Source organism: Haemaphysalis longicornis, unplaced genomic scaffold (genome assembly GCF_048455015.1).
Source record: "Haemaphysalis longicornis isolate Haplotype H1 unplaced genomic scaffold, Haemaphysalis longicornis Haplotype H1 scaffold_169, whole genome shotgun sequence".
Classification (NCBI taxonomy): domain Eukaryota; kingdom Metazoa; phylum Arthropoda; class Arachnida; order Ixodida; family Ixodidae; genus Haemaphysalis; species Haemaphysalis longicornis.
Window position 1 is genome coordinate 337,044 of NW_027526275.1, and position 13,742 is coordinate 350,785.

Below are 13,742 nucleotides of genomic sequence, written 5' to 3' on the forward strand. Positions count from 1 at the left end.
ACTAGGTAATGTCTTTGTATTAAACAGTCCATCCTAAGAAACAAGGAAAAAGCTAAAGCTTTGAAGCCTGACATAGCACGGCAACAGATTTCAAACTAGTACGGCATCATTGGGGTAGTTGATAGGGTCACTGTGGTCAGTATGTGAAGTTTTATGTTCTGCCACGTGCTAGAAAGAAATCGAAACTCTAGAGATTGCTTAATAATCAATCACGTGGGAGACACTTTACAGTGCAGCCACAAATAGAGCCAGAGCTAATTTGCTTTGGTGTCCTTTTAAATGCATTTTGCAAGCAACAGCTTTGTGTTCGCTGATTCTGTGCATGATTGCGTGGCTGGAACCTTACCTGGTTCATTTGTTGATGGTGAATCAGAGACACGATTGTTTCTGATAGGATACAAAATAGTCTAAAAAAAATTGGCCCCATTTTTGCTTGGTTCGCTGCAAATGTCAACGAAACACGATGGTCGTCTCTCACCCCTGTAATATAACTCGACTTGCTCCAACCCCTCGCGCTATCCCCGGCCGTATTGCTGCGGTTCCGATGAGTTAAATAGAGGTTTATTCATTGCAATTCAATTTTCCTGCCATGTCACAGCTCGCGCCCATCTTCTGGGACAGCTAGTACCCTTTTTATTTTTTGTTCATTGCCCTGCCTAGAACAGCATGAACGCGAGCTCTGTTCCTTTGTGCTTGGTTTTATCTCGCACATGCTGAGGTCTTTCTGCGTCAGTTTTAATGCACTGGTTCTTTTCCCCAGATATTAAAAAAAAAACGGAGGTGTATTGTTACTTGAAAGATCAAGGGTCCTGCCGTGTAAATATTTACATTGTGGCTTGAATGTGCCTGAGGTTTCCTTTGTGACAAATAATGAGGGCGTGTATGACCTAATATAAACCGGTAGATTTAGTTTTTTGGAGCAGCTCTGTCAACACACTTTTTCCTGACGAATGTATTCAACTGTGGCCAGAAGGCTGAGTCGAGGGTCAGACGGGCTGACCGGAAGTTAGCTGTTCAAATAGCCTAAGAAAGACTTATCATCTTCAAAGCCTCGCTGCTGGTGCACTGCCACTGTGTCAGCGGAAGGGGTTCCAGTTTGTTCCCTCTCTCCTTGCTGCAGGCTCCCCTGCCTCTCCCTCTTCCGTAAATGGCCACAGGGTGCAGCACGACCCCCAGCCGGGTCGCCGGCAGCTGCACTGCCAGCAGTGCAGCTTTGTGACAGCGCGCCCAACCCATCTGAAGATTCACCAGCGCATCCACTCGGGTAAGAGACCCTTCCACTGCCCCCTGTGCTCCGGGGCCTTTGCCCAGAAGTCCCACTTGGTGAGTCATGTGCGCAGCCACACGGGCAAGAGGCCCGCACGGGGCACCTTGGGTATTCAAAGTGGCGGTATTGGTGACACCGCGGACCCCGAACCCTCAAATATAAGTAACCAACAGTGGTGATATGTTTATAGGTGGAGGGTAAGAAACCATGAATGGTGGCCATCGAAGCCTTGGTCAAGCACCGGTCGATGGGCTCTGTGTCTGTTTACCAGGCAGTGAGCTCCGGGACCTCTTTAGCCATCATGGTAAAGCTGGAGAAGAAAGAACACCCGTCCCGTACTTTTTTCCTATGCCATATCTTAAATCGAAAACCCCCCAAAACATGATAGGACCAGCACCGGAGGTTCATTTCTGCTCTTTCCAGCAATTGCTTTCCCAATGCCATATAACTACCACAGCTTCCTGATAATTGAATCTGTTGAAAAAGAAAAGCCTGTTGCCTCACTGTCCGTGTTCTTGATCACAATGTTCATAGCAGGAATAATCGCAGGGCCCTACAAAGCAAGGAAACAGAACTGGAGAACTGTATGTGGAGGCAACAAATGTCGTGAGCCAGACCCGCATTGCAGGTCTTGACATCAGGGTCACACCCTACCGCAGCCTTAAGAGCTCACAGGGCATTATCTCAGATCTTGACCTAATGAACAAAACCGAATTCGATCTGCTCGAGGGCTTCGAAGTCAGGGCATAACAGCAGTGAAGTGTAGAACCATTCGCAGAGAAAACAAAGATTTCCGTACCAAACACCTGATCTTAACCTTTGACCGGTCAACGCTCCCGCAATTCATCAAGGCAAGATTCATTAGATCTCCAGTTTGGCCATACATTCATAACTCGCAGCACTGTTTTAAGCGCCAGAGGTTTAGGCATGGTACCACCGTATAATTCAGACTATAGGTCAAGCCGGAATGTAGGCCGACCCCCTTACTTTGCAACCCAGAAATTGAAAAAAAAAAAATCATTACACGTGCAACATCATTTCATTGAGGCTGCAAGCACTTTTTTCGTCTCAGGTTACTCGTTAGAGCTGTGGGAAATCTTGTAGGATGACTGCTTCTGTCTGGCTGCCTGCCACACAGTCACTCTACTTAGGTGCAGTCGGGAGAACAGCTTATGAAGCACCTCTTAAACACTCGCACAACCATGTCATCAGAATGCGAGTGCCAAGCATAGGACGACCATGAGCAGATCGTCACGAGCCAGTCTGTGCAGGCAGCCAGCTGGCGTCTTGGGGTTGTCTCCGACCATCCATTTGTAGATACGTTGCACGATGCTTGTGGACAAGAGTCGCCACCTTGTCTTTAATTAAAAGGGTCCTGAGATGGATTTCAAAGTGTTTTTGTTTGTATCAGAAATCTACTCTGTAGTTCGTATAGAAGCAAGTCCAAAAATAGTACCGTACTTACCCGATTCTAACCCGCACTTTTTTTCCGCAAAAATAGGCCGAAAAATCGCATGCCCGCTAGCATGGGATACGAAACCGAAACTTCCGAAACGGCGGAAATTTTGTCCCACCATAGCCATCTCAACATGGCGCCAAAGCTTTCTGCAACAATTTTTCGGACGCAGGAAGCCTAGGCACCCAGGCTTTTCTATCCGCATTTACACAAATCGTCAAATCGTTCTACTTGCACTCTTGATAACAGCAGTGGCAGCAGCGGCTCCCACGCGTTCAAAACGAGCGGTCGGCTGAAGCATGTGCCTCTGGAGAAGCTCGCGGGATGGGCGTGCGAGGCGTGGGCCACGATCCTATCGACCATGGTTGAACGTTTGTTCAGAAGTGTGGCATCGCGAACGCGCTTGGCGGCACCGAGGACGAGATGTTGGGGTCAGCGGAGAGCAACGAGGAGTGAAATGAGTGGGATTACTTCTGGAAATAAATTGCCTGTTTCTCTTGCATTTGTTTTGTCTGGGTCACAAAGTTCTGTGCGTGTTAATATCGGAGGTGCAAGTTTTTTTTCGGTTTTTGGCCAGGAAAATCGGGGGCGCGTTAGAATCGGGTAAGCACGGTAAGCATATTCGCTCACGCTAACAAAAGTCATTACTCCGATGAGAGAACTATTTGTTGGCTCGGCGGCTTGCAATGACGTAGAAGTCCCACCTCGTCCGAGGCGAAGCACTCATTTCATAATTGGCTGCCGGAATTCTCTTCTATGTCCATAATTTTTGACGGCGACGTTTCTACCCGCTGGTTTACAACGTCGTCGTTAACGTGGTTACTTCAGTGAGTGGGTCGCGCATGAGATGACGACGCCCCCGCCCCCTATTTTTTAAGCTACCTTTTCAGTCCTTACGGACTTTGAGCAGGAGGTACTGGTGATTGCAGAAGTTGACTTTGCATGCGCGAGAGTTTCCGTGAACAGTAACTTACTTTTACCGTCGCTACATAGCGATACAGTGGCTAGAATTTCTAGCGACTGTTATATGTAATAGCGAGCTCCCTGCGCCGATCAAATGTACGCTCGCACCTTGATTAGATTACTGTAATGTTCCCAGAGAACGCCCTCCCCAAAACATCGCCCACCTCCTTTTACGGGTGAAATATATGAGTGGACAAAATAAACCGAATCATCTCTTCATGTGTAGATGTGCACACTTATTCGTCTTTTCTGTGCTTGACACGAAAGTTCGCCCGTCTGGAATTTTTTCTTGATATATCCGCAGTTTTAGTTGGCGGTGCGGCCACGTTTCGTAGTTTCTCGCACCTGACCCCAAAGTTCGCCCATCTCATATTTTTCACTTGATATCACTGTACCTTGGGTGGGTGTTCTTTCGCAACTTTTCGGTACAGCAAATGCAGTGCACTCATCGCTTCATACAAGGAATCTTAGTTGATGTTGTTTATTACATTCTTGCTAAATGATGATCAGGAGTACGATTAATGACAATGTTTTTTCAAAAGAGCAAGCAAAATATCCGCCCGTACTCCAGCCTAACACGCTTTCAATGGTTCAGATGTGTTTATGAACTAGCATAGCTTTTTTATGCTTTTAAAATCGTGTTGGGCAAGGTAATATAGGCAACTGCGGAATTATTACAATATATTTTACTCCTTTTGTATCGAAATATTTAGCGGAGGTGTGAATTCCAGTTAATGCAATACTTGGTGCTAATCGTTCCCACTAAGTGGCGGTTCCAACATCATGTTTCATAATGAAGCATAGACCTCTGTGGGTGTATAACAAATATGAAGTAGTGAGAGGAATGTGGAAAGGAGTAAGGGTTTCGGGCCTCACATTTGCGAATGCTGTACTCTGCTTAAAATCAGACGTTCTATCAGGCCTTGAAGTGAATCAGAGAACGGTAGGCCGTTTGGCCTTACCATAAAATACCGATCAAGCGCCCCCTCCCCCCCTCTAAGCGGGTAATGTTAGGGAGGGGGCTCTTGCTCAGAACTGTCCCGAAATTCAAGATGGCGGCCGACTCCCCCCCCCCCCTCCTCGCAGGAAGGAAAGGCGCCGCTTAAAAACAAAACGCTTTATTCTGAGGCATTTGTTCTAATTTAATCACTTTCAAAAATGTCAAATGAATCTTCAGAATCAGAGCCGAAAACTAAGTCCAGGCACTCGTTTTGCAAGTCCTCGGGATGCTCGGGTGCCACGGCGCCGATGTCAGACAGGCAGTCATGCAGCTCGCCATCCTCACAGCCGTCGAGTGCGTTAGAAATCCCACACCCCTTGAATGAGCGCAGGACTGTCTCTTCGGTGACAGCGGCCCAAGCCTCAGACACGAAGTTGAGGGCGTCCTGCCACGACGGCTTTCGCAGGTTGCCTTTCGGCATTCTTTCTTTTCTCATAAGCATCTCCCAAGAACGCCGAAGGTTGGCCTGCAGTAGGCCTGTGCAGCCCGCAGGCACATACACAACGTCTGTGTCACGTTCCTCTATGGCGTCTTTTGCTGCCTCAGTCTTGTGGATCGGTGCCTGATCTAGCACAAGTAGCCGCCGCACATCATCGTTGTTCGGCCCCCACACCCTTGTCAGCCACTCCTGCAGTTTATCCGACGTCATCCAACCATTTTTCGATGCGGTGACGCGAAAAAAAAAAGTTCAGTCAACTGAGGTCACTGTAATCGAGCACATTCCTAATTGTTACTCTCCGCCGGTAAAGCGAATAAAAGGAAGAGAACCCGATGCACAAACTTTGTCACTCACCTGGTATACGAAGGCTCATGAACGCCTCGGCTGGTATCCTTCCACTTGGTTCCTTCAGAACGACAAAAGCTGGCAGTTTGTGGCCACTTGCGCGTGCTGCCAATGCAACCGTGAAGCCCCTGCGAGCGCAGCCAGTGTTGGCAATGCACACAGTGCTCTCCCCAACCACGTTGTTCGTCCTGCTCGCTGGGGAGTCCATTCGGACCATCGTCTGGTCCATATTACACATGTTGTATGGCGTGTAGTCATGGCGTGCTCGCAGGGTATTCACAGCAGAGCGAAATGCCTTTGCCGCCTCCGAGAAATCGTCAGGTGTCTTCTGACTCTCGTTTGTGGCTTGGCGCATTGTCGCGCCAAACCGCTGCTTCCACCTCTTCATATATTGGCTCGACGCAGCGAAATTTCCCAGCTGCAAGTTGCAAGCTATTTTGATAGCTTCTTCAGAGAGAAGTCTGTTACTAACGGCACGTCCAGTGCTCCTTTCCTGCTCGAGGAACTCAAAAAGAGCGTCGTCCACTTCCTCACTGAACACCGGCGCTCCGTTACTCAACTTGCGCCGAAGCTTGGCCGTGCCAAAGTTTTGTTGCAGTAAGCTCTCGAACTTGTCCCACTCGCGGACCCTCTTTCTGTCGATACTGAAGTGGCGAGCTCTCGCATGCACATTCCTCCCGGCCTGACGATGCCATTCTACGACCTCGATTTTTTTTTTTTCACTGTATAGGAATGCATGTCGCGAAGTCGCCGCTGTCACGCTTCGAACCAACAAACAACAATAACAAAATGGCAGGCGTCGTGCCAATGCATGTGCCAATGCCAGCAAAAGTGGTCACATGACCAATTTTTGGATTGGATTTTGGATTAGATGAGAGGTTTGGCACGGTTTCGGTTTCGGCAGCGTCAGTATGAGTCGGCAGAGAGGCGGGTTGAGGTGGTAGGGGGAGGAGGGGGGGGGGGCACTTGCTCGGTAGAGACTGAAAATGGGAAATCTTCACATTATATGAGGGGGGCGCTTACACAGGTGGAGGAGTTTAATCGGTATTTTACGGTTGGCGTGCATAGAAAAACAACGAACGAAGCAGTACAGGGAATTGTGGGCTGGGCATCGTTTGAAGTTCAAGAAGCTGAGAATAAAATATGTTTTGAGATGAGGTTGAGAGCAATGAATCAACGATGGTTGGCAGCTAAGATTTTTAGGTACCTATACTTGAAAAGCGTGGACACGCAGTGGTTAAGGAAGACTAGAAAGCTAACGATGAAATACGGAAAGAACAGTGGAGAATCCAAAACAGCAAACAGCCAAGGTCTGAGCACGTGGTCGCGGGTTCAATTCACGGCCGCGGAGGCCGCTTTTCTGATGGAGGCGAAAAGCAAAAACGCCCGTGTGTATGAGATTTCGGCGCATGTTAAAGGGACAGACAACCGCTTTTTGTCGCGTATATGTTCTCTAGCTCATTAGAAAGCCAGCATTTTATATAGCCCGGTAACCACAAGCAATTTCTAACAAATTGGCGGAAATAATTTTAATTTGGCAGCAAACTTTCTGAAATCAGAAGGGTGGCGGTTCGAAGTGTCAAAACTTGACACTACAATATGTGTCCCTGTCACGTGGCCTGCAAACCTAGCAGCTACTGTAACTGCTAAAACGTTTATTTACGTATTGAAAACCTTTTAAGTTGACAAAAAACATTGCGATTTTCGGAGCACTGTATCTCCCCAGAACAACACCACTGGCATAGGTGCATTTCTGGAGCCCTCGCCTTCCCCTTTCCTGTTGCCTTTTTTATCGTCGTTCGCTCCTAAACGCACACACGGCTGGAAAAAAAATAGGGTGAAACGGAGGGGGTTGGGGAACGCTAGCTACTAAAGTGCAATTGACTCTGTCTGTGGCTGGTTTCGCCGAAACGTTCTTTCCGATTGCCGCAAAGTGGCTACTGCATGGTTGGGACGCTCGGGGCACTTCACCAATCTTTTCTCTTGTTTAGGTTACACAGGCGGCTGTGTTGTTGTTCATTTTGTTCGTTGGGGTACTGAACAGTGATGTTAGCGTGGCGATGATGCTTGCGAACGTGTGCTGGACTACGGGAAGTCGCGCGGCTCAAAAAACAGGAGTTCATCGAAAACGCTGTGGTGCCCACCTCTGTGCTGTGGTTCAACTTCGAGTGTGTATAGTCGGGGATCATGAAGTGAAAGCTTGGCCCCATGCTGATGCCATAAAATTCCGAGTTATTGCTGTGTTCGACAGCTTGCTCGTGAGCCGCGGGAATGGGATGATCGACACGGCAGAAGTTGCGGCGCAGACTGCACTGGCGCTAAGTGTTCCGGGAGCGCCCGATAGTGGGACTAGTTAATGTTGCACGCGAGTAATAATAATAGTCTATTTGAAGGGAACTTCAATGTCAAAGGCGAGATGGCTAAGCATAGCATCGTTACTGAAATTGCGATTGTGGTGGTGCCCTGGGAGAGCCCTGTGCCCTGCAGTGGGCGTAGATAGGCTGCTGCTGATGATAGTTAACAATGTTCTCACGAGTCGTGCAACTGAACGAAACATTGGCCATATATCTCCTCACTTTGCTGCAATACTGTAGAGACTGAATAGTCCTCTGCAGCTCCTGCCATGAAACTGCCTCTCTCCTTACCCTGCCCACATCTTACATAGTTCCCCACCTGTACCAGCTATAAAGCTCTCTCTCTACTCTCTCTCTACTCTCTCTGTCCTCTCTCTCTCTCTCTCTCATGATAAATGCAATTGAAGCTCGCTGAATTCAATTTTCCCACATTCGTACTGGTGGTGCACATCTTTTCATACCTTTTGTTGATGTTCGAATTGGCGCTTGAATCACAAGCTCCAAGACGGAGCACGAACACTTTTTGCATATTGGAGTTAAAATATTGTTTTGAATGCAAAATAAGTACACCCACGTCAATATTCAATTGAAGAAAAGTGGTAGTAGCATCAGTTATGTATCAATGTTTAACTTCAAATATGCCTGATGTTTTATTTTTGCTGAACAATGTTGACAACTAAGAAGGATGCAACCACATCTAGTAGTTTGTAAATGTTCTGTACGTTTAAACGTCTTATTCAAGAATTCATGTATCTTTTAACTGGGCGCTTGAATCGAGACGTGCAGACTAGAGTACTGCCCGGGCAGAAATTTCTGTGCCCAGCCCGACCCGGCCTGGTAGAGACACGGCCCAAGTCGGTCAAATTTTTAAAATTGGTCGGGCTCAACAAAATTTCATAAAATAAGCCCGAGGCCATACAACACAAAACGGCCGTAACAGTCCGTTGTCAGGATGTCAGGATATGCACGACATACCGTATTTTTCGGTGTATAAGTCAAGGTTTTTTTCTGAAATTTTCGTTGGTGCGTCTTATCCACCGGTGCGACTTGTGTATGGAATGAATCTAGTTCGCAGTGGCCGCGCGTGGCCAGTGCACGTTGAGACACAGCTCTATGGTTTAAATCAATCCCAAGTCCACCGGTACGGCATTTCTCATATCCCATATGTCGCTTCGGGACATTGCACGAAAGACTTCGCAGCTTTTTCTAGTCAAAAAGAATGATAATGGCCTGCGAAAACCACGCGCCACTTTAGGCCATGCGCAGTAACTACAGTTCAGAATAAATTCAAAGTAACATCAAACTGGGTTGCAAAAACAAAATGCTGCTCATGAATCATTACAGGCAGTTACTCTGAAGGAGGTAAACGTGCTGCTAATTTTTAAAATGACAGCTCGGAGATAAGTTTTGATTTTCGTGCCGCTTCCCGTCGTGTCAATTTTGTCCGCCATGACACCTTTATTGCGCTGATTTACGACAGCGCACTAGAGACGCGCGACGTTTGGATAGGTGGCCAAATGGGTCTCCGACTCTTGGGACTCCATTTCTACAAAAACAGTTGTAGCCGGGTTGATAAAGGCCGGAGCAATCCGGTCCTTGAGTGGTAACGATGTTGGCTAAGAAGACATCAGAGAGTTGGAGGACGACAGTGATGCACCGGTGGAACTCCCACTGAAGATACTGAATTATTTGTTAGCGAGTCTGAGGAAAAAGACTTCGATGGTTTTGCCTAAACGCCGTCCGTAAGTACATGCCGTCTGTGTGTATCCATCAACCATTTTTGAGAAGTTATGTCCAGACTTTGGATGTTATATGCCCGTGTCTAGCCCTGCTTACAGGGGGATGCGTTAATAGGCGGCAGCCGCTGCAACCATGTACTTTCGCCGCACTTTCTATTGATCTGATTCACTATGAGTTTACCTAATTAACAAGTGAGTCTTATATACCGGTGCGTCTTATACAACAGTGCGACTTATATACTTTTTATTTATTTATTTTTTTTTTTAACTGTCATTTTGAGGGGGTTGCGACTTATAGACCGGAAAATACGGTAGGTGTTGAAGGTTAAATTTCGCGTTTTTTTTTTTTTTTTTCACTGCATGTGCAGTCATTCTTTTTAATCATAATGTGCCATCTACTGAGGGATGTGAACTTTGTTGTTCTGGATCCCGCTGGATCCCGGAGCGTTTTCACATGCATGTTGTGTGCTGAGGAGCATAACTGCTTTCTCATCACGGGCGTTCTACGGTGGTGCACTTAAGGGGGCAGACTGGTCTTAAAGCTATTTTATTTATTTACCAACCAATTTTAATGAAACAGCACTGCATTATAGAGCTTTTTGTGCTGATTTCAAATCTGCCATTAGATTTTTTGTGAGTTGTTTATATTCTGAGGTAATTATTGATTAATTACCATTATCTTGGGTCACAGTTACAAAATAACCACTCCATACAGAATAGAAATTACCATGTGGCTAGGCAGCCAAATGACGGAAGAATACAACGTAGAAAGAACGTTCTTGATTCAGCTATTTTGGTCGTTTTACAACACATTGAACTTCGCTTCTCCCGCGCTCTGCCAGAAATGGCTCGCAGGTGGTGCCAATTGAACACAATAATAATTTTCCGAAGCCTCCATTTGAAAAATTTGTTTCCAACATTATATTCTCCACACATTTTGGTATCAGAAGTAAAAAGAATTGCAGTTGAACCTGCTCTGGGTGCCGAGATACCTGAGGACGAAATGCTAGCTTTGCATTGCAAGAAAAGTGCCGTTTCACCATCGAATTCTGTGCTAACTGAGTTGTAGAGTGCACTTTAAAATGCTATTATAATTTAATAACAACAAAAAATGGTTCCTCTTGATGAGGAAATTTACAGACTGATAGAAAAATGGCCGTGAAGGCCGAAAATGCCATTTTCCAGAAAACGCTTTTTTTGACCGTTTTTCGGCCCCACAGACCCAACTGCCCCCTTAACGGAAGCAATGATGACTTCAGTGAGCAAGAGAATTACATGCCTCCATCACATAGTGATGACAGTGATTCGACAGAAGCGATTGACGAAGATGGCAATGGCTGTGGAGATTGCACCAGGCAGATCATTACTCTGTGAGCTACGCATTTTATCGAAAGGCAATGAATGGGTGGCCAAAAATGTTTTTTCTAGCGTCTAAAGGTTTCCATTGTCAATAGTTTTCTTCGGAAGTGCACACAGCTGCAGAATCATGATGTGAAGGCTCGAGGCAAAAAGCGGGTCCGTCAGCACATATGCATTCTGAGGAAAAGCTATTTGGGACGAGCCATTTTATCTGCAAACTGCCAAGCTGAAGCAGCAAGGACTGTGCCATTTGTAGTGATAGGAAAAGAAACGGAGGCGAGAAGAGATAATTTTCTGAAAAACCTGCAAACAACCGTGGCCTGCACCCAGGAGAATGGTTCGAGAGGTTTTACACGCTGATGCAAAAGGAAAAATGAATATTGTGTGAGTCTTTCTTGCACAGTTTTTTTTTTTTTTTTTTTTTTTCGCGACGCCAGAAACAGTCAAAATAGTTCCCGACCGCAACGGCAAGAAAATGGGTAGAAGTTCCGGACTGCGAAGGGTTTAAAAATATCAGCTCGAGTCCGATAGACTCTAAATATGAGTAAAAAAAAATTCACTCTCTTTAACCTAAAATTAAGCATACATTGAGTATATTATCGTTAAATTTCTTTTAAACTGGGTGTGGTCTTTGTACAAAATAAATATCCTGACTTAGAAAATGTATTTTCGAGAATATCGGTGGAAAATGCGTTTCATTTGCAATAGTCTTTGAACTCAAGGCACACCGAGGACCAATTAAGTGATGTTGAGAAAAGTGATTATTCTTTTTTTTTTTATAAATTTCTTGAACAGATATTTCACCTTTCACTGCTTTATTCCATTCGTTTCACAGAGCTCTCCTTTCTACATGTTCTTGATGCCAGCACACTCTGCCGAGAGCTGGTTTAACTTGTGATGTTCTCAATTTTATTCACTAAGGTTTGTACCCGCTGCCTATCCAAGTAGAGCACAGTTCTTCCCATGCTCACAAAGTTGTCTACTCAAATATTCGCTTTTGTTGGCAAATTAGAAAGTGCATGAAATTGTAACAGAGACCCAAGGGTACGTTGCTTACCTTTGGTGGCATGGTGTGCACAAAGTGCCAAGTCAAGCAACATTTTTTTATTTTTTATTTTTAAAAGCAGAGAAAAAAAAAGACAATCATGCAGTACTCTGCGACCGGAGTGCCCTTGCTTTCTAACCTGCTGTCTGTCACGATGCTAATGGAGCTCGTACGTTTTCTTTTATTACCTCGAAGACTTTCTGATTGCAATACTCCTCTTTGTCATTTTTAACGGCACTGTAGTGACTGCACATCTCTTTTTTTTGTTTTCTCTTACCCCAAAAGATCAGTGGGCCAACTTCTTGCTATTAGCAATTTCAAAGTTGCGGCACACGGCTGCCAGGACTCAGCCGCTGCCCAGGCCAGCATGGCCCGAAAAATTTTTTGTTTTAGCCTGAGCCCAGCCCTGCCGGTGGGCTGGCTCAAGCCAGGTGGCATACATTTTCTCGGGCCCGGCTTGAGCCCGGCCCACCGGATGGGCCTGGCTCAGACTTTTGGGTGGAGCCAGGCCCATGCAGTGCACTAATGCAGGTAGACCGAAATGTTAGCCTTTAAGAGGCCCAAGATTGACTTTTGTGTTTTAAAACTTAAATGAACACATTTTAACAATGAGTTCGAAACGGTCTCTGGGAAATGTCCTCGCTGCCATTTCATGCAGTTCCAGCAAGTAAAACACAAAGTACATCAACGTGATTCAGTACCAACACCAGTTTCAACCCTTGTGTGCCTTGCAGCACATAACAAAGCACAAGTACACGCGTCAGTACTGAACAGTGCTGCAATACCTGCATTACTGCCACCGCAGCTCAACAACTGGACAGGCCCCTGTGTCAGGGTGCATCTATCCGCACTAAAGAGAAGCACAGCGGGGCGGTGATCAAGATCTCGTCGCACCGTAGAATTGCATACAATAATAACTAGAGGGGAAACTGGCGCTAGTGTCAACACGAACCCCGAGACGGCGCTTATGCTTCAATGGGAATGATGGGTAGTTCTGGAACCGGATTTTGTCGGATCTAAACTGGCCTAAGGCTGCGCAAATTTTTTTTTTTTTAATTGAATTCTTATTGCGCAGTTCGCTGTTTACAAATTACATGGCAAACAAAAAAAAGTGCGTAATCAAAAACAGGTTTCTTGCAAAAGAAAACAGCGCGTTTAAGTAAAAAGCACACGTGGAGTCGAGGAGGTTTGCGGAGTACGTTTGCCATTTGCCGCCAATTAAAGCGGGATGCCGACTTCTCCAACAACTGTTTGTGAAAGTTTCGACACTTGTAGTTTTTAACATTAAGAAAAGTTGTATGCTGCTTACCGATTACCGTATTTTTCAGTCTATACGTCACACTTTTGTGTAAGTCGCACCCCCCCTCAAAACGACAGTTTTTCTGAAAAAGAAATGTATACAAGTCACACCGGTGTATAAGATGCACCGGTGTACAAAGCACAGTTGTTAATCAGGCAAAATTTTAGAGAATCAGTTCATCAGAAAGTACGGCGAAAGTACATGGTTGCGGGGCCGCCGCCTCTTAACGCATCCTTCGGTAAGCAGTGCTAGACACATGGATCTACCGTACAAAGTCTAGACGGAACTAACTTCTCACAAATGGTTTATTCATACACACAGATGGCAAGTACTTGCAGACGGTGTTTAGGCAAAACCATCGAAGACTTCTTCCTCCGACCCGGTAACGAATAACTAATTCATTCAGACCATAGAGCTGTATCTCTTAGCGTGCGCTGACATCACGCAGCACACAGGCACCTTTTTAAGCGCGGTC

The 13,742-nt window shown here is 46.0% G+C and overlaps 1 protein-coding gene across 1 annotated transcript in view; it reads left to right on the top strand.

The window, feature by feature from the left end:
- The window catches only part of LOC144166320 (uncharacterized), a 71,460-nt gene that overhangs the window by 55,242 nt on the left and 2,476 nt on the right, over nucleotides 1-13,742 (top strand). The window contains exon 6 of the mRNA XM_077695846.1: nucleotides 1,007-1,264. Within this exon, the coding sequence (XP_077551972.1) occupies nucleotides 1,007-1,264 (258 nt within the window). The remainder of the gene's footprint in view (nucleotides 1-1,006; nucleotides 1,265-13,742) is intronic.